This window comes from Lithobates pipiens, unplaced genomic scaffold (genome assembly GCF_037356315.1).
Source record: "Lithobates pipiens isolate NorthernLeopardFrog02 unplaced genomic scaffold, aLitPip1_a1.2 Scaffold_13, whole genome shotgun sequence".
In the NCBI taxonomy this organism is placed as follows: Eukaryota; Metazoa; Chordata; class Amphibia; order Anura; family Ranidae; genus Lithobates; species Lithobates pipiens.
This window is the reverse complement of record NW_027507718.1, coordinates 326,265,018-326,288,579: the sequence shown is the minus strand read 5'-3', so window position 1 is coordinate 326,288,579 and position 23,562 is coordinate 326,265,018. Positions and strand designations below refer to the sequence as shown.

At 40.1% G+C, this 23,562-nt stretch overlaps 1 protein-coding gene across 8 annotated transcripts in view; it reads left to right on the top strand.

The window, feature by feature from the left end:
- The window catches only part of INPP4B (inositol polyphosphate-4-phosphatase type II B), an 851,608-nt gene that overhangs the window by 610,511 nt on the left and 217,535 nt on the right, over positions 1 to 23,562 (top strand). For all 8 annotated transcript variants that reach the window (XM_077476952.1, XM_077476955.1, XM_077476953.1 and 5 more), the window contains one exon: positions 21,337 to 21,467. In XM_077476952.1, the coding sequence (XP_077333078.1) occupies positions 21,337 to 21,467 (131 nt within the window). The remainder of the gene's footprint in view (positions 1 to 21,336; positions 21,468 to 23,562) is intronic.

Sequence of the window (23,562 nt, the reverse complement as noted above, 5' to 3'; positions counted from 1 at the left end):
GTGTTTTGTATGTTTTTACTTTTTTGAATTTGGCACCGATCTCCGCTCGGCGGTATTCGGCACTGTGTGAATTCGAGCGGAGGATGGCTCGATCAAACAGCGCAGAGGACATCGCTGGATCCAGGGGACAAGGTAAGTAACTTCTCCCTGTGTCCTCCCTGTATCCAGCGATGCGATCCCGAGTCTGGCTCGGGGTTACTGCTTATGGTACTAAAATCCCAGCCCGAGCCAGACTCGAGATTACCACTAGGGAGGTTAAGACGACGTACGTTTTATAATTATAAACATTTTAAGGCTTGCCATGAACCCTTGTGGTACATGTCAGTTTAGTGATTGTCCACTTGACCACTACCAGCACAAATAAATTATATCCGGACCTTAAAAATATAAATTAATACGTTTTTGCCTTTAAGAAGGCAAATAAGGCTATCGCTACGCAGCTCCTGTAGCAGTCTGGGAAGCTAAAAGGGAAACCTTTATGTACCCTAGCTAGAGTATAGTGCCATCTATGTATTGCCCCTATGCTCCCTTTCCTTAATGTTTACATTTTGTGAAATGTTAGTGTTTGTAGCAAGTACTTTATTCCAGGTTATATCAGGGGCTGAAAACCAGGTGCAGGCATACCCCACTTTTAAGTACACAATGGAGTTTATTTACTAAAGCTGGAAAGTGCAACATCAGGCTCACTTCTGCATAGAAACCAATGAGCTTCTAACCTCAGCTCAATTAAGCTTTGGTAATAAAACTTGGAAGCTCATTGGTTTCTATGAAGAAGTGAGCCTGATTTTGCACTTTCCAGCTTTAGTAAATAAACCCCAATGTGTACTTAAAAGTGGGGTATGCCTGTATTATTTTAATAAAAGCTGCACATTTAAAACGGTTAAAAAAACACATTTGAAATACATTAACATTTTAAAGCTCATATGAGATTTTTAGTGATTTGGGTAATTTGGGTTTGGATCTACTTTAACATGGCTTGTAGTGTTCATTCTAAGTCTTGTCACATTTAATGCAAGACTAAGATGCTGCAAAAATCTTGTTAAAATTCATGCTGGGTGATCAGTATGGAAAATCTGCAGTTGTTGCTCCTTTTATTCTAATCTTGGAGAAAGCTATATGGAAATTGTAAAGAGTTGGAGCTCTGGACCCTGCTGATTATCGCTTAACATGGCTGCGGCCGGAGCAAATATAGTATTACATCGTAATGTTAATCCAGACATTGACAGACTAAGCGGAAACATGTTACTTCATCTAATTAGTGTATTGCTGTATGTCCAAATGCTCTTTTGTGACAGATTCCCTTTGAAGCTAGTCAGAATTTTGATGCAGCATAAGAAGCATGATAGACTAGCGTTCCTTATTAAATTTTGCACGTCAGAATAACGATGGAGATTTAGTAAGCATTAACATGGCTGGCTTGAAGAATGAAGCTTATGCTGGGGTTCTTTATTTGTTTTTAATAATAACGCTTCTTTATTTACATTTTAATAATAAGAAGGATAATAAGCTGTGTTAAAATATTAACTTTGTTATACAGAGGATTATGTAAATTGTTGTAATATACAGGATATACAGTATAGTGGTTGTTTATTGATAGAAACTTTTTGGAGGATGGGAAATGTGTTTTTTCCTAAAACAATGTTTTGCTGGATGAAATAAATGTGTATTTGATTTTGTATCTTTATTATCAGAAAATGATGGAACAGAAGACTTTTGGGAACAGAAATTGCTTTAAGATAGTAATTTATTTTTTGTACACTCTAATAAATCACACTTGGCTTCTTGTAACATTTTTACTGGGATTTTTCAACTTGAGAAGGGCGAAGTAAAATAGCTGAGCTTTTTAATGTTTAAAAAATACGCGTGTCTTTGGGATAAAAATAAAAATGAACCTGCTTTGTTTTCTCCTCATGCCTTGTTGGGCTATTTCCAGCAGCCTGTAGTCTGAAAATCCTTAAATCTTAATTTTCCCCATCCAGAACAAAACTAAAACCAGCCATGGCTGGCAATTGAAGAGCTGAGCATAAGGAAATTCAAAAGGGAGACGAAAGCCTTCAGTTTCATTGTTGTGTAATTGAGGGCTGCTTGGCATCCCTTTTAGATGTGAGTCTTGTTCAGCCCTGATCTGTAGATCCACCTAGATGCCAGGATTGCTTTATTTAATATGACTCCAGTGTGTTAAAGCATATAGGTTTTTAAGCTATTGTATAAGAAGCAGTGGGGTATTTGAAGGAGAACTGTAATTTATCCTTTAACTGCCCCTTTCCCAAAGACTTGCTACTTTTCTTTGCTCCTACCAGATCTTTGTTGTCTCCTAATTGAGCAGCCCGAGTGGAATTGTCATTATGCTTCCCAATGGTGGACAGCCTCTCCTTATGAATTAGAGCAGTTGAATTACTAAAACTGGAGAGTACAAAATCTAGTGGAGCTGTGCATGGTAGCCGATCAGCTTCTAACTTCAGCTTGTTCAATTAAGCTTTGACAAATAAAAAACTGGAAGCTGATTGGTTTCTCTGCAGAGTTGCACCAGATTTGACACTCCTTAGTTTTAGTAAATCAACCCCAATGAAATATTTTAATCTTGAATGCTTTCACGTATGCATAAGAAAAGAAGCTGCCTGGCTGTGAGAATGCAGTGGTTGCTTCCAATGTATACAAACAAACTCAAAGATAAACCGAGGAAAAAACAAAGCCTTACTTACCACCAGCCCACAGACTACCAAACAACCTGTCTAACAGTATGCGTTAAAAAAAAAATTGCAAACGCATGCGTAAGCCACAGAGCCCCCCGTCAAGGCACCCCGGTATTTGTGGTACACTAACTTATAAGTGTCCCCACAGTGGAGGCACATGCATTCTGATGGATAGGTGAGAGCAGGTGGACTGAAGGGGAGCCACCCCTTCTTAAAGGTACAGGAGCACACTGAACACCCAGTACAATGGCGTCACAGGTGTCAGTGAAATGCATGACCAAAAAACACAACAGTGATACAAAAAGACGCCACCTGGCTCCCAATGTGCTGCATAGGAAGATTGTGAGGACAAATTAATACAGGGCCTCATTTCGATGTGTACAGCATATAGTTTTGTATGCATCTTAAAACACTACTATAGAAATCAATGGGGCCATACAATGAACAAAGAATTATACATGTCTAAATTTGTGTAGGCGTGTATTTTATGCAGGATCTTTTGCGAGCTCTGCCAGCAAGAACCTGCATTCCATGCAGAAAATACCCATAAGTCCATGTGAATGAAGCTTTTGAGAGGGGGATGGAGGTCAGTTAAAGGATAATTGTACTAACTATAAAGTTCCAATTTAAGAGGTTGAAGGGTAAAAGATGAAAGGATTAATTTGAAGTGGCCCCATGCATGTCTGAAGGCTCAGTGTGCAGCCATGGCCAGTACAGAAGATGATGCCCACACAATAAGAATTTAAAGCCCCATACACACTATCAGTTGTTTTTCTGCTGAGTTTTTCCTTCAGATTTACCAAAATTATATAATACGAGGTCAAGTCTTTGGAGTTTCAGTTTGTATGCAATCAGGCAGGCCCTTGCACTACGTGATAGTGTGTATGGGGCATTACAGTGCAGAGGATATGGCTCTGGTATAGAAGTAAGAAGCTAAGGTAGGGTGGGGTGGTGGATTATAGAGGTTTAGTTTAAAACTGCATTTGTCCTTTAAACAAGGATTCACTGCTGTACCCCTGTAAGCCACAACAAAACGGTTAAATCTAGAGTAAAGATGTCATTACTACTGAGTCTGTAAAGCTTGTAGAACTTTGCAAGTTATTCAGTGTGTAATCAAATATTTACTGATCTGTACACATCTTTTTAAATATGCATGAATCCGATGATACTATAATTGTCATTTATTGTACAATATCTGGTATGGCATTTTCTATTCATGATGGCATGTGCCTTTTGGCTACAGTGTTATTGGAAGCAAATCAGGTTGGATTTTACCACATGTATCTTAAAGTTTGCTTTGAGCTGCATTATCTAAATCTAGGCTCAAAGCATTGTTTTGAAAATCTTCATAAGAATATTGAATTTTTTATGACGATCTTGGCACACCAAAAGTATTGGGCCTTAGCTGAAAATGGAGCTAACTTAGGGCATCTGGCTTACTCAAGATTACATCATTTTTCAGCCTTTATGTGGTCTCTGTAGGCAGTATATGAAAACAGCCATGGAACATGCAATAACACTATCCAGTCACCGTGCTACAAATTTATTTTTTGCCTATTAGGCATTTATGGCAATATGTTTAAAAACAATACATTTACCAGTAGTGCCCTTTGTGTGTTACTTGATTTATTTAAGATCATTTGTAAAGGAGATTGGTTGATATGCATCCAGAAAATCATGCTTAAAATCGGAACTCACTTTGTGTAATTGTTAGATTTAATATTGTAGGCACATCGGGCACATATAAAAACTGCATACTCCGGCCAAAGAGCCAAATACACAGCTGGAATGCATGTATATGGGTTTACCTGCCAAAGGATTTACAATTGTGTTAAGCCAGTCCTGAGATTTACCTGGTCTTGTCAGACAAAACAGACAAGTTGGTGAACTGCATTTTCTCTAATTGCATTTTCTCTACTGCAGTTCAGTAAAATTAAGTGTGGTCAACACCATGCACCTATTGGACAATGGAGGAGCGGCAGCTTATTCCTTGTTTGCAATTGTATGTGCAGCACACCTGCTTGGCTAATAGTACTGACCCTCCCATTCTAATGTACAGGATTTTACAAGAGGCTGGTATAAAAACAGTACTTACACCTGTTGCATTTAAAAATACATTATTTTTTTAGGGAACACATAACTAATATTCTTATATCTGATTATGATTTTTTTACAGCGTGAGCTAGCATAATTATCAGACTGTATTCTAACCTTATCATCACATAGACCACGTTACTCACATTGGGATTGGAAGGAATAGCACTGCCATCTAATCAGCATTTCACAGAATTATGTCAGAATTATGAACTTGTTTACAGGAAAGAGGAGAGTGGCGACCTTGTCAGAGAGCTGTGTTTTGTTTGTCCATCTGCAAGCTTGGACAAAGGTTAATACCAATCTGGAACCCTTATCTGCTCTAGAGGAAAGTGAAATCATCAACCTGGCTAAGCTGCCTGGCTGGGGATCTGGAACACAAGGCTGGCAGAATATAAATTGCAATTGTTTTGTCAGGTTGCCAAATTACAGTATGTATTTTAACTGCCCATTTTGCCTTTCAATTTTAACAAAACATAAATATCGTTTATAACCTACGCTAATGTGCAAAAGTTTTAGGCATGTTTTAAAAAAAAATGGCTAAAAAAAATTCTTTCAGAAATAGGATTGTTAATAGTTCATTTTTATCAGTTAACGCAATGGAAAGTAAATGAATAAAAGAGAAATCTAAATCAAATCAATATGTGGTGTGACCACCCTTTGCCTTCAAAACAAAATCTGTTTTTGAAGGAGCTGGGCATTTAGGTTGTTCTAAACATCTTGGAGAACTAACCACAGATCTTTTGTGGATGTAGGCTGTCTCAAATCCTTCTGTCTCCTCATGTAATTCCAGACAGACTTCATGATCTTGAAATCAATACAAACCATCAGTTCCAGGACTCCTTGCTCTTCTTTAGGCCGAAGTAGTTCTTAATAATATTGGTTATATGTTTGAGGCGTTGTCCTGCAGCAAAAAAAATTATTGGGGGCAATCACACTCCTCCTTGATGGTTTGGCATGATGGATAAGTATCTGCCTTTATTTCTCGTCATTGAGGACACCATTGATCCTGACAAAATCTCCAACTCCAATTGCAGAAATGTGGCCTCAAACTTTCAAGGAACCTTCAACATGCTTCACAGTTGCCTGAAGACACTCATTGTACTGCTCCCCAGCACTTCAGCAAACCCACTGCCTTCTACTACAGCCAAATATTTTAAATTTATACTCATTAGTCCAGAGCACCTGCTGCCATTTTTTTGCACCCCAGGTCCTATGTTTTTGTGGATAGTGAAACCCCAGTCTGCTTTTAAATCTTTGCCTGGGAGAGACCTTGCTGATGACTAGATTGTGTCTTGTGGCTGTGCTCAGTCTTGCCATGGTGTGTGACCTGAGATAAGGAAATTGTCTTCCACAACCTCACCTTAGTACTGTAGCAGAGTTTGGCTGTCCCACGTCTAGTTTTAAGCCTCCAACACAGCTGTTTCTGTTTCAGTTAATGACTGTGTTTCAACCTACATATGAAATTGATGATCATTAGCAGATGCTTGATATAATTGGTTAATCATACACCTGACTCTAATCAAAATTTCTGACTCTGTGCAAGCGTACAAAGGGTGCAAATGTAAGCATTTATGCTGATTTGAAGCCAAAGTGTAACCGCACCAAATATTGATTTTATCAAGGTTTTTCTTCTGTTTATTCACTTTGCATTTGAACAATTTGAAAAAAAAAAATTATATATATATATATATATATATATATATATATATATATATGTATATATATATATATATAATACAGTTTTATTTTACTGTGGTCTACAGAGGACAATAGGTGTCCCTCTTTTCCATCTCGAAAAGTTGGAAGTTTGATGTAATGCCTGCACACAGACATTAATGTGAACATTTCTTTTCTGGGCACAGAGAATATCTGAACACTTTGTGCTGACATTGTAAAAAAGTGGAGGTATACTTTTTATATATTACTGAAAGAGACCCTGTCACAGATTGCAAATTTATTTCTTTTTTTGAAAGAAATCTGTACCGTGCAGTGTAACTATATAGTACGTAAATGTGACAAAAACGGAGATGGATGATAAGCCATTGAAAAGTCTACAGTTAGCATCCAACAGACTTTGCAGACAGAATGTATCTATTGTTCAGTAGAGTGAACTTGTTTGTCTAGTCAGTGCTGAAGATTAAATCATTTTGCAATAACAGCCAGTCTCGCCCTCTCTAGGGCCAACACAAATGTACTGAACAAATGGTTGTTTGTTTCATGCGCAACATTAAAAAATGTGTGTCTAATTCCAAGTCACAGTTTTTGCACAAAATCATTTTCAATGTTGCCCTTTTTCCAAGAGGATGATTACTTTTGTTGCATTTTAGAGATTTTTAAGTAACTTGAATATAGACATGTGCATAGTGTTATATTCAAAGCATGGGTTCTAACTCCTGGCCACGAAAGCTGAGTTTTTCTTAGCAGTCCAATTCATCAGCCTTTGCAAGACATACAGTATAGTTTTCCATCATTCATAACTACGGTATAATCATTGTTGGGGCCTAAAGAGTAACTCCCCTTTTGTTAAGAAAAAACATTTACCTCTAGGTGATCAGTGTATATTGCAAGGATTTTAACAAACTCTGTTGCAAATTCCTATATATAATAATAGAGGGGAAATCTTCCAATGGGGACACTAGTTCTGGTGACCTGGGGTGGCCCCAAGGGATCCCCCAAATTTGCATGAATTTCTTCTTACTTCCTGTTTTGGCTATGGGACACAAAGTGAAAGTATGTCTCCCCAGGTGGCAAAAAATAAACCTGGGGAGACATACTATCCAAGATGAACAAAACCATCTGATCCAAATTTCTGTCTACTAATTTGTGTTGGGCTAATCAGAAATGTTATGCCCAGAGTAACAAAGCATGCTCTGTTGGCAAAGAGCCTACATTGCATCACACTGCAACATGACCCCATAGCCCTGCATACAAATCGCCATAGTCACACTAATAGCCAACTGGAAGTACTAGCTGAATTACAACACCATTTGATTCATCTTTATTTTGTCTTGAGTCCTTTCTCCACAACTCAGACCCAGGCTTTCTTTAGCAAGCAACCTCATGTTGTCTCTGCCCAATGTTGGGTCTTCATGGATGCTTATGTTATGGTGAAAGAGATCAAAACAACCACTCCTAGCCTTAAGGTGAAAAAAAAGGCCTTGAATGGACAGCTTTACCTCCTTCATCTGCAAGAAGTTTTCTGAATGTCTCATTCCTCACAGAGCATCTTGAATCACCTGAAAACCGGACAACCCTTTCCTCAGTGTCCCTGAGGGCTACCATGGTCATGAAGCCAGTTACTGACCCACACATGAATTAATTACTGCCCTATATCACAACTAAACAACTAAACACTTCAAAAATGTTAACTTTTAACCAGTGGGAAGCCCTACTGCATAAATGATCCCTATCTCTTACTAAGAATGAGTGGAGGCTGGTGGGATTTGTGTTCCTAACAACTCAGTAGACACTAGCTAGAGCCTGGAGACAACCATCACTCAACTTTGCTAAACTCAAGCAGAGGCTCATTGGGGAATATGATACATGAGAAGCTTACTTTCATATTGTCAGAAACAATTAAATCAGGCCGAGACAGAAGTACAGTTAAAGCACACTTGTTTAATAATAAAAGAAAAAGAGAACAAACGTAGTCAAAACATAGCCAAAGTTCAGTAACCGGAATGGATAGTCAGCCAAGCCAGAAGTCAGAGATCAATGTAGTGGAACAGCAAGCAGGATCTGGAGCCAGAAGGGATGTTGGCAAAGCAAGTCTTGAACAGGATCGCAGGAGATCATTTCTGTGATGTTGACCAAGGTGAAGACAGGGATCCACTGGGCTGAAGGGCTTAAGTAGGCATGACTGACGAGCAGGATATCATCAACAGCTGAGTAACTGTGGAGAGATAGGAGCTGGCATTTAGCTGACAGCTGAGCGGCCAGCTCTGAGAAGGAAGGGCTGAGCCCAGCCCTGACACATATTCATTAGTCTGGTTGGAAGACGCTGAACTGCTGCTGCGAGTTGTTTATTGAAGCTAAAAGTATACAAGTGGAGCCAACGCATTTAGGGGATGGCTGCCTCTGCTCCACAATGCTGGCACACTGCAGAGCTGCTGATCGAATATATTCATCCCTCTCTGGAGTTAACCACCCTCCAAGAAATTCAAATATTTTGGATCAACTTGTATACTTTTATCTTCAAAAAAAATTTTGTTTTTTTTCTGGACACCAGGCACTCCTCTCTAATCGTCCAAGTGTTCCATATTCACAGACACCCATGCCAAGCTTATTCAGGTGTGGTACCCATAGTTGTCCTGTAATGGCTATCTGCACTTGGACTGTTCCCTGCTTTGGTGTGAATAGATGCACCAACTTGTGCTGATGCAACTGTTTGGTCTTGCTTCACGGGAACCCCCAAACTCAGTTTCTCCCCTATCCTTTCCCCTGTGGCACATGCTTTCCCTCTCTGTTTTACCGTTTTTTCCTGTTTTTTTCCCTGTTCTCCCCACCACTCTACTCTAACTTCCCACTCTGTCTTTTTCAGTTCTAAGCCCTAGGTTATGAGGAAATTGTCCCTCTTCCTTTTCTTTTGCAGAGGCAATTATTCCAGTTGACTTGTACCCAAAACTGATTTTTGTTTTTTTGCCTGTTTGTTTTTCTTGCTGGGGCGCTTGTATGCCCTTAACTTGTGTGATTGTAAATTGTTACTTTAAAATTCAATCAATTTTTTGAGAAGAAAATGGAATGGAGTTCTACTTTAATAAATGTTACCAGTTTTACTGGTTACTTTTTTTCTAGGGTGTCAACGCTAACTCATTGTTGTCACCCTTCTCAGTGCTGCTATAGTAAGATGACAGCTGTGTCACTATGTACTACTATTGTCAGCATTGAAGGCTTCCTACTGATAGTGCCGTACTGCCTTGTACCACAGAATATTGGCAGTCTGTGTTCTCCACACCCTCAGCCCAGCTCTGTAATGCTTGAGTGACAGAACGAGACTGGTTGATGATCCGCTCATGCCTCCTCCCTCCTCTGTCCCCTCACAGCCCTTGCCCAACCAAACAAACAGATGGCACTTACATGGCTGCTGCTAAAACAGCGAAAACTTTATTTCTCTGTTTTCCTAAATTTTTAGCACGTTGGGAATATAGTATATCATCTAGACATAAATTTTGCTTTTTTAGTTTTGACATTACATTGGTTTTATTGTATATTTAAATGTAATTTGTTTTCTTCTTCTTTCAAGTTTTGCATGAAAAAGAAGAAAACAATGTACTTCAACGTTTTGAAGTTCATAAGAAATTTTTAAGTGGACGTTCTGCCAGATCAAAGGCTCATGCATTCAAATTGTATCACATTTACTTATCAGCTTTTAAAGCATTTACTTCATATGACAGAAGTACAGAGGCTGCCATGGTGAATTTCATTCTAGAAATGCTACTTACTTGGCAGCAGACTAGTGCTTGTTCTCTGGTTAAATTCTGTATTTGTAATCAATGACTCAGAACAAGTACGGTATGCAGAACAGGAAGGACGAGGTAAAGTCAGAAGTCCTTATCTGCATTTTGACAATGACTCTACTAATTACAGCCAAAGGCCTAGCATGTCAGCCAGGCAACTAGTATTTTCAAAGGGAGAGATAAGCAAAGTGATTTTACTGAAATTGATTTTGCAGCAAAACTGTTGTTTTTTTCCCTCTAACATGTGAATATTTTTTTTTTTTTAAATCACATAGATATTTTTCAACAAAGCCATGTGATCATCATGTATGTGATGGCATGATGATCAACGGCTTTGTTGATACACAAAGCCAACCCTAATACTAATGCTCACTTTAACCCTTTATTGGTCAATAAACCCATGTGATTACTATGCTAGCACTGAAATAGTGGTCACATGAGCAAAACAAAAGCAATCTCTGCTGCTGCTGGGGAGTCAGTTCTTCGTTCCCCAGCTCACAGGTATTGGTTGATGCAAACTGATGACAGAATCAGTAGCCTTGATGCATTTCACATACAAAGTGCTTACCTGTAAGTTTCAAATGACACTGTCGACTTCACCTTTTTTTTTTTTACAAATCTATAAATATTGCCCTTGAATCTCATCATGTGAAATTAGCTTAAAGGAAATAAAAAATAAAAAATCACATGGTCGTTCTCTTAAAAAGCCATGTGATCATCATGTGGATGCTGTCATGATGATCCAAGGCTTTTTTGATAAACTAAGCCAACCTTAAGGGTAGTCTTAACCCTTGATCTAAGGCTCACTCTAATGCCTTGTACACATGGTCGGACATTCCGACAAAAAATCCATCAGATTTTTTCAGACGGATTTTGTGCTAAACTTGTCTTGCATACACACGGTCCGACAAAGTTGTCGAAAAATCCAATCGTTCTTAACAACGTTTTCAAACACGTACGTCGGGACTATAAACGGGCCAGTAGCCAATAGCTGCGTTCTCTTAATTTATTCTGAGCATGCGTGGCATTTTGTCCGTCTGAATTGTCTACACACGATCGGAATTTGAACAATTGGATTTTGTTGTCGGAAAATTTTAGATCCTGCTTTTAAACTTTGTGTGTCGGAGATTCCGACGGAAAAAGTTAGATGGAGCCCACACACGATCGGATTTTCCGACAACACGATCCAATTGCACATTTTCCGTCAGAAAATCAAACCGCGTGCACAGGGCATAACCCTTTATTGATCAATAAACCCATGTGATGGACATGTCAGTGTTGTCATCGTGATCACGTGACTATGTTTATAAACAGAGAGTTAGGGTTAGTGCTACAGTTAGAATTTCTTGGCAAAAGAACATGCTCAGAGTAGTTAAAAGGTGTTTACTTTATCTTTAAAAGCTTTAAAGGCCTTTGCACATGTAATTGCCCTCATCCACCCATTCACCTTATCGTTTGACACCAGTGCATTTTGCCAAACTGCATTATTTTCAAGTACACCTCGACTTTACATTTGTAAAAATGTTACACTGTTTGTGGAGTTATCCAGTTTACTCTATTAGGGATTAACGACATACAGTTTTTTTGGTTCAAATACAGTATATGAGAGTCATAAGATATACTATTTTCCTTTTTTTTCTGACTGTAGGCAAAGTTTTGGGTGTTTAGAGATGTGTCAAAACTTGAGTTTTGGCACTAGGCAAGGATATCTCCAAGTATTCAAGTAATTTGTCAAGCAATAAATTGTTTACGTTTTTATTAGCTTAAAATTGTCAAGAACTATGCTGCATTTTTGATTATTATATAACCATTTTCATAAATATGCAAATTTGAACCCACTAGTGGGAATGTGTATTTCTAGGTAAACCCTATCTGTAGGTTAATTTTACCAGTGTTTGTGGTCAATTGCTGTGGGGGAATTAACTTTGTGATAATCCATACTTTGAAGAGGAAGTAAACCGTTTGTTTTTGTTTTTTCTGACTGCATGGTAAAGGCATAATGTGCTAGTATGCATCACAATACTTGCCTGTAAACGAAGCCCTCGTTTTCACCACTATAGGCCACATCCATCTTCACCTGTCTTCCTCTGACTTTCCCGGACTCCGGCAGTGTGACTCGCCAGAGCCCCGAAACGTCACTCCTGTGCAGTTGCATATACGGTAAATATCTCATAAACAGCACATTTAAGCGATATTTACAGTACCTATAGGTAACTCTTAATATAGGCTTACCTATAAGTACAATTAAACAAAAGGGGTTTACAACCACTTTAAAGTGAGCAGTGTATAGCATAGAGCAGCGCTTTCCACCCTTTTCTAACTCCTGACATACCACAAATTTCAGATGTCCCTGACACCTTGTATCATACACTTCATCATTTCTTGGGCTTCTGTATCCTACAGCAGGAAAGGCAATATTAGCCAAGCAAAACAGTAGGAAGACAACAATATCAATCATTTATACAGTTTCTTTCTTTAGAATCAAACTATGTAGTGTACAATAAAGATCAATGGTTGTTTACTGTCCCTTCATTTTTATATTGTGTGGTCTGGTTGGTTTGGACCACTTATGCTAATCTATGGAACAGTTTATGGATTATACTGTATGATGGCTGACTGTGGATTGACATTCTACCCTTATTGTACACTTATTCTGTTCTTTGAAAACATTTAAAACAAAGTATTGTACAGGACACTGAGGATGAGTTCTGGATGCTATTTCTTGCCCATTTTTGGTTTGTGGTCCCTTAAAGTGGGATGGTTGTTGTGTACTCACGGGTTCTCACCTGTGCAGGTTGAGGAGTTATCAGCGCATTCATAATTTCCTTCTTGGGACACAGAATTTTGGCGGCTGAAAGAGATATTTAGGTGGGAAAGGAGCTGGTCCCAACAGGGTTAGGCTTACCTTTAGGAAGCAGCCCTTAGGACAGGAAGCTCCTAGCACGGGGGGAAGTAGAAGAAGCTTGCAGAGTAGACACCTGGCTGAGTGCTGCTAAAACAACCCCATCTGGACTTTCCTAACTGTGGATATCCCTTATGTGACTGTTGTCATGTTTTCTGCTGGAAGGTCTCTTTTTTTTTTTGCCCTGAAGAAAATAAAAACGTTTTATTTTTATAGGAAACTGCTTTGCATGCGATCCTGAAGCACTATTACTGTAGCTATGCACCTACACTTTACAGTATGTTAGAAAAGTGAAGGCCCTCCCCTCTCTATGCAAAATTTAAACATTTACTGTATTTATTGGAGTATAACACTCACTTTTTCACTATGAAAATCGGGTGCAAATAGCATGTGCGTTTTATACGCCAATACTTAAATTTTAGCTGCCTCAGAGGGGACAGGGATGGGGGGCGGGTGAGGGCCGTCAGATTGCATACAGTCATAATCTTCTGTTTACTTGGGGACCTCTGTAATAGGAAGTCTCGTCTCCTGGGCTGCCATTGGACCACTGTTCTGCCTATCATAGGCGATTTTCACTGTATGTAATCAGTCGGCACTCATCCCGCCCCCCCCCCCCCCCTCTAGGCTGCAGATGGGCATTGATCAGGCTGCATTGATGGCAGTGGTGAGGCTGCTGCATTGATGGCAATGGTGAGGCTGCTGCATTGATGGCAGTGGTGAGGCTGCTGCATTGATGGCACTTGTGAGGCTGCATTGATGTGGACTGATAAGGCTGCATTGGTGGCACTTGTGAGGCTGCAGATGGGCACTAACCCTATTTTGCTTCAAAGTTCCTTATTTAAAAAAAAAAAAAAATTCCTGAAACTTCCCTCTTAAAATGAATGTGCATGTTATACGCCTGTGCGTGTTATACACCAATAAATACGGTAGTTATACTTAAAGCAAGCACTCCTGTACCTTCTGGAGGCTGTGGTACAAAATCATATATCTACTAAGGTTGCAGATTATCAGAAAATGTTTAGCAGAGTTTGCACATATATTTTTCTATCTTAACTGACAAACTCTCCATTTAACGGTGAAAAGAAAATAACATCTAAAAAATACAAAAGATCCTTGCATTCCACCCGGTGAAAAATTCTCTGAAAGTAATGAGAATTACTGACAGTAATTATTGCTTAGATGTTCACTACCCAATTTGATTAATTTGCAATATAAAGCATGCAGATATGTGTGCTGCCATGTCTTTTCAAATGTGATGTGCCTTGATTAGAAAGGATTTAATTGAGGACTTGAATCCTCAAGTGGGAGATAGGGTGAGCACAATGTGAAAAGCTACAATGCATATATGCGAACAATATCCACTTGAATTCATTGGGCTCTGCATTGCACTGCAATTTAGCTGTATTACTGCATGCAGAGTAGTATAACCAGACCATGAGATCACAAGATTTAGATGATTGCAGTTTATTTGGTAATTAATGTTACAGCGCTCTTCCCTCCCTCTCCCTCACTCTGTCTCCTGGATAATAAGGTATGGCAAAGGATTAGGGGAAATGTAGGTCAGAGGGGCAGGAGTTCTATGAAAATTCATGGAGCTGCAGATTCTAATGGCCACTATTTCTTGCCCCAAAGAGGGGATACAGAACTATTTGTGGGAATTCCATGAGATACTAGGGGCAGTCTAAGGCCCTGTTCGCATTATTGCATACCAGGAATGACCTTTCCTGCTACGAAATTTTGACAGTGCTATTTTAATGTGATTCTGGGTACCACCTAGGGCAACTCTTTTTCAAGTGACAAGCTTAAAGCGGAGTTCCACCCAAAAATGGAACTTCCGCTGTCTGGATTCCTCCCCCACTCCGGGGTCACATTTGTCACCTTTCAGGGGGGAGGGGGAGCAGATACCTGTCTAATACAGGTATTTGCTCCCACTTCTGGCAAAAGATTGCCACAGGATCCGCGGTGATCTACTCCATGTCCGGCTCCTCCTCCGTCCCCCCTGCTGTCTTCTGGGAGACACACGGGTCCCAGATGACAGCAGGGACCACTCAGAACACGCAGCATGGCTCGCACATGCGCAGTAGGGAACCAGTCTGTGAAGCTGCGAGGCTTCACTTCCTAATTCCCTTACTAGCAATGCCGGTGCCTGCACCTGGAGCTGAGGGGATGGATTGGCTTCGGGTGAGGACATTGCGCGTGCCCTGGACAGGTAAGTGTTCTTTTTAAAGTCAGCAGCTGCAGTATTTGTAGCTGCTGACTTAAAAAAAAAATTCAGACGGAACTCCATTTTAATGCAATTTTTAAAGGCCAGTTTGCCGTGCAACAATTGCATTTAGGGTACCATTGAAAGATAATGGCACTCAAACACATGTGGTGCATTGAGCTGTGATTGCCATGTGATTTGGAATCACAGGCAGAATCGTTGTGATTTTGCCTATGATTGCAAATTGCAAATTGTGAATGGAGCCTAAGGTTGGAGCCAGCAAGTAAGGACCTGCTATCAAGGGTTGAGAGACTAAGCTGGTGTGGACGTTTCATGTGTGTGGGGACCTGGAGCAGTGCATACCTAATGCGGGGTATATGTTACACATCAGGGACTACAGGACTGTTATTCAGCCACACCAGAACCCAAAGCTGCCATGTGGAGAATGGGAGAGAAGCAGAGCAAGTCTAAGTGTAGTATACAAAGCAAAAGGAACATTTATTTGGTATTGCCCTTACAGGATAAAACCAGATATATTGGCCTGTTAAAAAGGCCAAGCAGTGAAGTCCCTCTGAGTGGAGAGCTGGGTTCTGCGGCCTCCCACGTTGCCGGCCATGCTCGTGGTTTCCAGTGCTCCGGGGCAGTGGGTGGGAGATTGGGTGAGCATCACCAGGGGGACAGAGAGACTGCGATGGATGTAGCGCATTAAGAGCATACATGCTCCTTCCTCAGGCCTCATCCCCCTAATGTTGCCATGTGGGCCTACTGCCAGGGTGAGCCATTCAGGAACAGATCATGAGGACTAGGAATTCCAGAAACTGCTGACCATTAAGCCGCTGGGACCAAATTAGTTGCCTGCCAGGAGTGCTGAGCTGAACGACACATCTTAACCTCTCACCACATGCAGTCAGCACCATGGAGGCTACTTTATTGTATGTGTGTGTATCTATCTATCTATATATTATATATATATATATATATATATATATATATATATATATATATATATATATAGAGAGAGAGAGAGAGAGAGAGAGAGAGAGATAGATATACACATATACATATACACACACACACGTATCAGAGGTTTTGGGTGCACAACCTAATGCAATAGGTTGCGCATACGTACGGTACTGTTGTGTTGAACAAGGCAATTATTCAGTGCCTTGGAGCATTTTCCATAATGCTTTTTATTTATTTTTTTGTGGTTTGGAAGATGACACTCCTTTTATTCCTACCTTACTACAAAAAGGCTTAGTCAAGAAATCGGTAGTGTCTATTTAGCATATGTTAGAGCCATCTGTACAGTTTCAGTATTAGAAGCAAAGATAGATTTGATAAGAGTCTTGCCTGTAGTTTTCGATGTGTTCTAAGAGATGCCAGCTGTGAAGGTTGGATGTAAGCATTATTAAATTATTGAGAGGTTAGGAGAGCTTGGACCTCTTTCAAAAAGAGGTCATCATGCTGCTCCTTGGGCTTTTGAAAATGTCCTGCACAGGTTACGTGAAGCATATACTGTAAGTTGGTTGTTGGACTTCCAAACGCCCTATGGCGCTAACATTAGTAATCTGTGTCATGGCTCCTGTGATCTGACTGCACTCAGAGAATACATTACAACTTTGTTGTGAGATATATAGAGAGAGAGAGAGAGCAGGTTCATTTAAAAATACAAATTCTGACATGCAATGCACTTATTGGGTGCTTGACAAGCTTGGATAATTGCTATGGGACTAGCATGTCGGTCAAATAGGAGATTTTGTTTTATGTGGCTTCTAAACTGTAAAGGTCTCATATTTATCAAAGCAAGTATTCCTTTATAGCCCCTGGCACATTCTGTTTGATGCAGTTTTAATACAAGTTAGAGATTCATGTGTGTATCAAGGTTTAAACTGCATTCCCTTGGCAATTTCAAATTAGTTTATTATGTTGCTCGTACATTGCATGCATATCTGCCAGTGAAACTGCTTGAATTTCAAGATTTGTACAATAAAATGAATGTCTTGGTGCCAGCAAAGCAGGAATTAGAATAAATGCATCCACTTGAATTTTTTTTAAACAGGACTGTATCATAATGCATATTTCACATTTGACTGGCAGGAAGGACTGATAAATAGTAGGAAGGAATAGTTAGCTGCAATTCTCCTTTAACATATGAACGATGTCAAAGCAAGCAAATGAAAATCTGCATGAACAAGACATTTAGCACCAGAATTTTCTTAACACAACACATAAAGTACCTCATAACCAGATAAGTAAATCTTCATTGGGCAACTTTATCCTTAAATGAATCATTCAGCTATAATATTATTTCCATTTTTCTTTACTTTCACCTAGCTGGATAAAAAAGGAATCTGGTATGTTTTATGCACCCCTTAGACCATTGATGCTCCGTCTGTAGAGCATAAGGGGTCTCACATGTGGCCCATCACCAAAGATTGCACATATTATTTAACATAATTCTAAAGAAGACTGCGAGAGACTGTGGGCATACTACAGGAGACAGTCAAAGGCTTAGGGTGTGCTACAAAAGGAGCTCAGACTGCAGAAATGTTTTAAAGTGTTAAACTCAAAACCAAAAATGTATTATATTGGAGATTAGTCATCATTGCATGTGGTGGCTCTATTTCTTTTCTTTGGCTTTTTCCCCTCTGTTTTCACCTGCTGATCTGTCCAGTAACAAACCTCCTGTATTGCTGAACTCTGAATGACAAATGAGAACAGAAGGCACAGCAGACAGCAGCATTGTGATTCAGGGGGGGGGGGGGTAGTGTTAAATGTAGTAGCATATTTGGATACACTAACAAACTGAAGCCAAACTCCCATTTACACATTTTAATCACTTACAGCAAGCCTTTTGCAATAAAGGTTTTACATGAATAAATAAAAGCTGGTCACTGTAATCACCCCTGCAATTGTTAAGCAGCTTGTCTTATCCATGTAAACTGATACACTCTGCTGGCTGGATCACCAGATGAATATAGAAAAAAATAAAAGTCTTACAAAGGAAACAAATACAGCCATCACATCTAAGAATTGGTAAACTGCAATATAATAAATGGTTGCGTTTGGGTTTACTACTGCTTTAAGAGTGGTTGGAGAATGAGACTTGCTGCAGGAGATATATCAGACAGTGAAGGGGAACACAAGGGAGTTGGCTACACCGCTATCTGGTCTGGGAATCCATTGAAGTTTTGTTAGACCCACTTAAAACCTGGGTCTAAGGAATTGGTGAGTTACAGTCTTAAAGGGGGCTGTGGTGTGGACACATGGAGGAGCACTGGTTTGCTGCAATACTTGAAGTGTGTGGAGCAAGTTGACTAGGACATTAAAGCACATTTATTTTGGACATTGATGGGCTTTTATGTCAATGCACTTTAATAGTTGTGACACTATAGTAATATTTTATTACTGATGTTTTCACTCATTTAGATTTGTGTGTGATGTTTTTTGATAAGATTAACACTTCCGCCCGTCCATATTGGGTTATCTGAGGAGATAGTAATAGACTAGAGATATGTTACTGCAGAAGTCAGTTGTTTTTGCATAGTAAAAGCTTAATGAACATTTTCCATAGAAAGTAAAGTATAGAAGCACAGCCAATGGTTGATCATAGAGAGTTCAAGATACATTTTCAACAACCCAAAATGCAAATGTGTTGGGGTGTATGTTCTGGATTATTGCGACCAAAGATAACAATTCCAGTAAGGATCCCAGTAGGGGGGAGATATATGATAATAGGAGAAAGTTTAGGTGGGTGGGATTAAAGGAAGAGAGGAAAAGAGAAAAAGAAGGGTTGGGAGAGCCACTGAGAAGACGCAACCATGATGTCTAAATCTTAGAAGGAGAGTCCATGGGCCTTCTAATCACTTCAAGTGGAGAAGTATTGATCAGATTTATGCCATCAATTCTCCCATGCATTGTAAATAGGTGATTTCAGTAACCCATTCCCTGATAGGAGGGTTAACATATCTCTTCAAGCGACAATAAGAAAAAAGTGGAGAAGGCCTTTCTTGGCCTTTAAGATTGACCCTGGAAGTATAGAGAGAAGGGGAATTGTGGGTGTTCCCTTAATGGATAGGCCCATAACCTGTTCATATATTTGAAGGACCTGCATCCAGGACAGAAGCAGTCTAATGTTTTTCTTTCACTGTAAAGACCTAGACAGGTACAGTGGTGTGAAAAAGTGTTTGCCCCCTTCCTCATTTCCTGTTCCTTTGCATGTTTGTCACACTTAAGTGTTTCGGAACATCAAACCAATTTAAACAATAGTCAAGGACAACACAAGTAAACACAAAATGCAATTTGTAAATGAAGGTGTTTATTATTAAAGGTGAAAAAAAATCCAAACCATCATGGCCCTGTGTGAAAAAGTGATTGCCCCCCTTGTTAAAACATACTATAACTGTGGTTGTCCACACCTGAGTTCAATTTCTCTAGCCACACCCAGGCCTGATTATTGCCACACCTGTTCACAATCAAGGCATCACTTAAATAGGAGCTGCTTGACACAGTAAGGTCCACCAGAAGATCCTTAAAAACTACACATCATGCCGAGACCCAAAGAAATTCAGGAACAATTGAGAAAGAAAGTAATTGAGATCTATCAGTCTGGAAAGGGTTATAAAGCCATTTCCAAAGCTTTGGGAATCCAGCGAACCACAGTGAGAGCCATTATCCACAAATGGCGAAGACATGGAACAGTGGTGAACCTTCCCAGGAGTGGCCGGCTGCCCAAAATTACCCCAAGAGCGCAGCGACGACTCATCCAAGAGGTCACAAAAGACCCCACAACAACGTCCAAGGAACTGCAGGCCTCACTTGCCTCAGTTAAGGTCAGCGTTCATGCCTCCACCATCAGGAAAAGACTGGGCAAAAATGGCCTGCATGGCAGAGTTCCAAGGAGAAAACCACTGCTGAGCAAAAAGAACATCAAAGCTCGTCTCAATTTCTCCACAACACATCTTGATGATCCCCAAGACTTTTGGGACAACATTCTGTGGACCGATGAGACAAAAGTGGAACTCTTTGGAAGGTGTGTGTCCAAGTATATCTGGCGTAGAAGGAACACTGCATTTCATAAAAAGAACATTATACCAACAGTAAAATATGGTGGTGGTAGTGTGATGGTCTGGGGCTGTTTTACTGCTTCTGGACCTGGAAGACTTGCCGTGATAAAAGGAACTATGAATTCTGCTGTCTACCAAGAGATCCTGAAGGAGAATGTCCGACCATCTGTTCGTGTACTCAAGCTGAAATGAACTTGGGTTCTGCAGCAGGACAATGATCCTAAACACACCAGCAAGTCCACCACCGAATGGCTGAAGAAAAACAAAATGAAGACTTTGGAGTGGCCTAGCCAAAGTCCTGACCTGAATCCTATTGAGATGTTGTGGTATGACCTTAAAAAGGCCGTTCATGCTCGAAAACCCTCTAATGTAACTGAATTAGGACAATTCTGCAAAGATGAGTGGGCCAAAATTCCTCCAGGACGCTGTAAAAGCCTAATTGCACGTTATCGCAAACGCTTGGTTGCAGTTGTTGCTGCTAAGGGTGGCCCAACCAGTTATTAGGTTTAGGGGGCAATCACTTTTTCACACAGGGCCATGATGGTTTGGATTTTTTTTTCACCTTTAATAATAAACACCTTCATTTACAAATTGCATTTTGTGTTTACTTGTGTTGTCCTTGACTATTGTTTAAATTGGTTTGATGTTCCGAAACACTTAAGTGTGACAAACATGCAAAGGAACAGGAAATGAGGAAGGGGGCAAACACTTTTTCACACCACTGTAAATCATGGACTTCTGGCTGCTGTACAATAAGTACCTAAGGGCAGTATGTAGCTCCTAGGCTGTTGGTTGGGCACCAGAGCTTTAACCAGACATGTTTTTTATATGTTAACGTTTCCTAATGTAGAAGCTGCAGCTTAAAAAAAAACCTTCATATTGGTGCTATTTTTGATTTGTTTTTTTTTTCCTTCACCAGAATTGAAGAACTAAAAGAACTTGGTGATCTCTCTCCACATTGGGACAACCTGCGGCAAAACGTCATAACTCATTATGAAGAGATGGTTTCCATCTACAAGGAAAGCCTTACAGAGTTAGAAACATATACAGGTAAAATGATATTGCTTTGTAATTCTAACGGCATGCATTCATCCTTTTTTGTGTAAGGTGCGGTTGAGCTATGCAAGAGGGCTGTTGTTTAGTTTGGTAATTATAGGAAAAGTTTTCCCTGCGCTCTCTGTTTAATGACATGGTTGAAAAAGCAGTGTTGTATAATAGCCTATAGCTAAATCCAAGTTTTCAGTACTAGTTAAATAAAAATGAAATAAAACCAATGCTAGTCTGTCCCAAAGCAATACTTAAGCAATTTAGGGGTTCACCAAGTATCCCTGGCATTAAAGGCTTTCTTTTTTGCACATAGAGCTTACTCTGCTCTGTACGTAATGTAGAGTGCAGGGGCCAGGAATGTGTAACAGCAAGTAAGTGCAGAGGTTAGGAGTAAGTAACACACAGGGTGCAGGGGTTAAAAGTAAGAATGAGCTCAGGCATGTTTGCAAACAGCACGTGCAGAGCCTGCCAGGAAGTCCGCACTGCGGAGCTCTAATTACAAGCAGTGAGACATTGTCCCGATGCACGGCTGCAGAGATCGGGAAATGTCTCACTGCTTGTGATTAGCGCTCCTTTCGGGCTCTGCACGTGCTGTTTGTGAACACGCCTGAGCTCATCCTTAGTTAGACGTAAACACACACACACCCTATTCTCCCATGATGAATGGCTAGGGAAAAAAACACAAAAGCAATATTAAAATATGGTAAGAAAAGACAGAGAATCAGTGAGAAAAGTTTGGCATGCATTCCAGGACAAGAGGAGAGAGTATAACCCACACCTCTTCCCTACATTTTCCTCCTTCCCAGTGTTGGCTTTACTATGCATCCTTTGCTTGTTTATAAGAGGAAAGGAAGATACTCCCCATGCATGCACTGCTTCAGTGCATTAGGTGGTTTATGTAAAAACATGTATTCCCTATCCTTTGTCCTTAGAAAGGCTTATACCCACCTATGGCCAAAAGCGCTGCCCTCAAGTTTTTATTATTTTATGTTTCTAATCATTTTTTAATTACCGGTTCACTTTATGTTCTCATCCCTTGAATAATACTGAAGGCTTTCAGTAACATTATATATATATAAAAATCTGTCCTCTGGCCCAGAAAAAAAAGGGAGGGTGGCAGTTTGTTTCTTTAAACAGACCCCTTTCACACCCATCACCATAGTCAAGCACAAGAATGGTTGATACAACATGACAGTGGGACACCTTCATGACCAATTGTTTTCATTTATTTCTTATTATGCCCCGAATTCTGGACTGGTGTAGTTCATTAGCAAGATGTTTGAGGTGCTAATACCCAAAGTACAGAGACAGGTAGTTCTGGGAGGAGATAGTAATATTCCATTCGGTTCAGGGATAAATCTGACCCTACTAAGACGATTCTCAAGTGAATGCCCAACAGCAGTAAAGTGGCATGCCTACTTCATTTATAGGATTTAATTGATGCCTGGCGAGAGACAAACCCCTCTGCTAGAGACTACACGCACTTTTTTCGCAGGTAGATCATACGCACTCTCGTATAGACCACTTTTTCGCACGTGCTTCCTTGCTTCCATACATAACGTCCATCTCCTGGTCCGACCATTCCTCAATTAAACTATCATTAACTGGCCTTTGGACTAAACCACACCTCTCTCCATCGCGCTTTAATTTTGCCTTATTAAATGATCCCACACTATATGATGAAACTGAGACAGAATTACAGGTCTATTTCTGAAATATCTCATTCTCAGATACGTCCCCTGCAATAAAGTGGGCAGCTTATAAGGCTACTATACAGGGTAAACTTATTCAGCTAGCGGCCAGGGCCGAACGAGTCTAGGAACAGAAGATTAAGCAACTTGCTGACCTAGACAGTGTCATGGAGGAGCAGCTTAGGGCCCCTCAGGTTGATATTATACATAGGATAGATGCGGCTAGATTGGCACTAAACCAAAGTCTAACTAACCGAGCAGAAAAATGTATTCGATGGTCGAAAAAATAAATATTACACAATGGATGACAAACCTACCGCAATGCCGGCTAGAAAATTTGTACCCTGGGTACATTCGCCCACTTTGCCCAAATTAATACTATTCACGGGACACTCCACACAAAATCC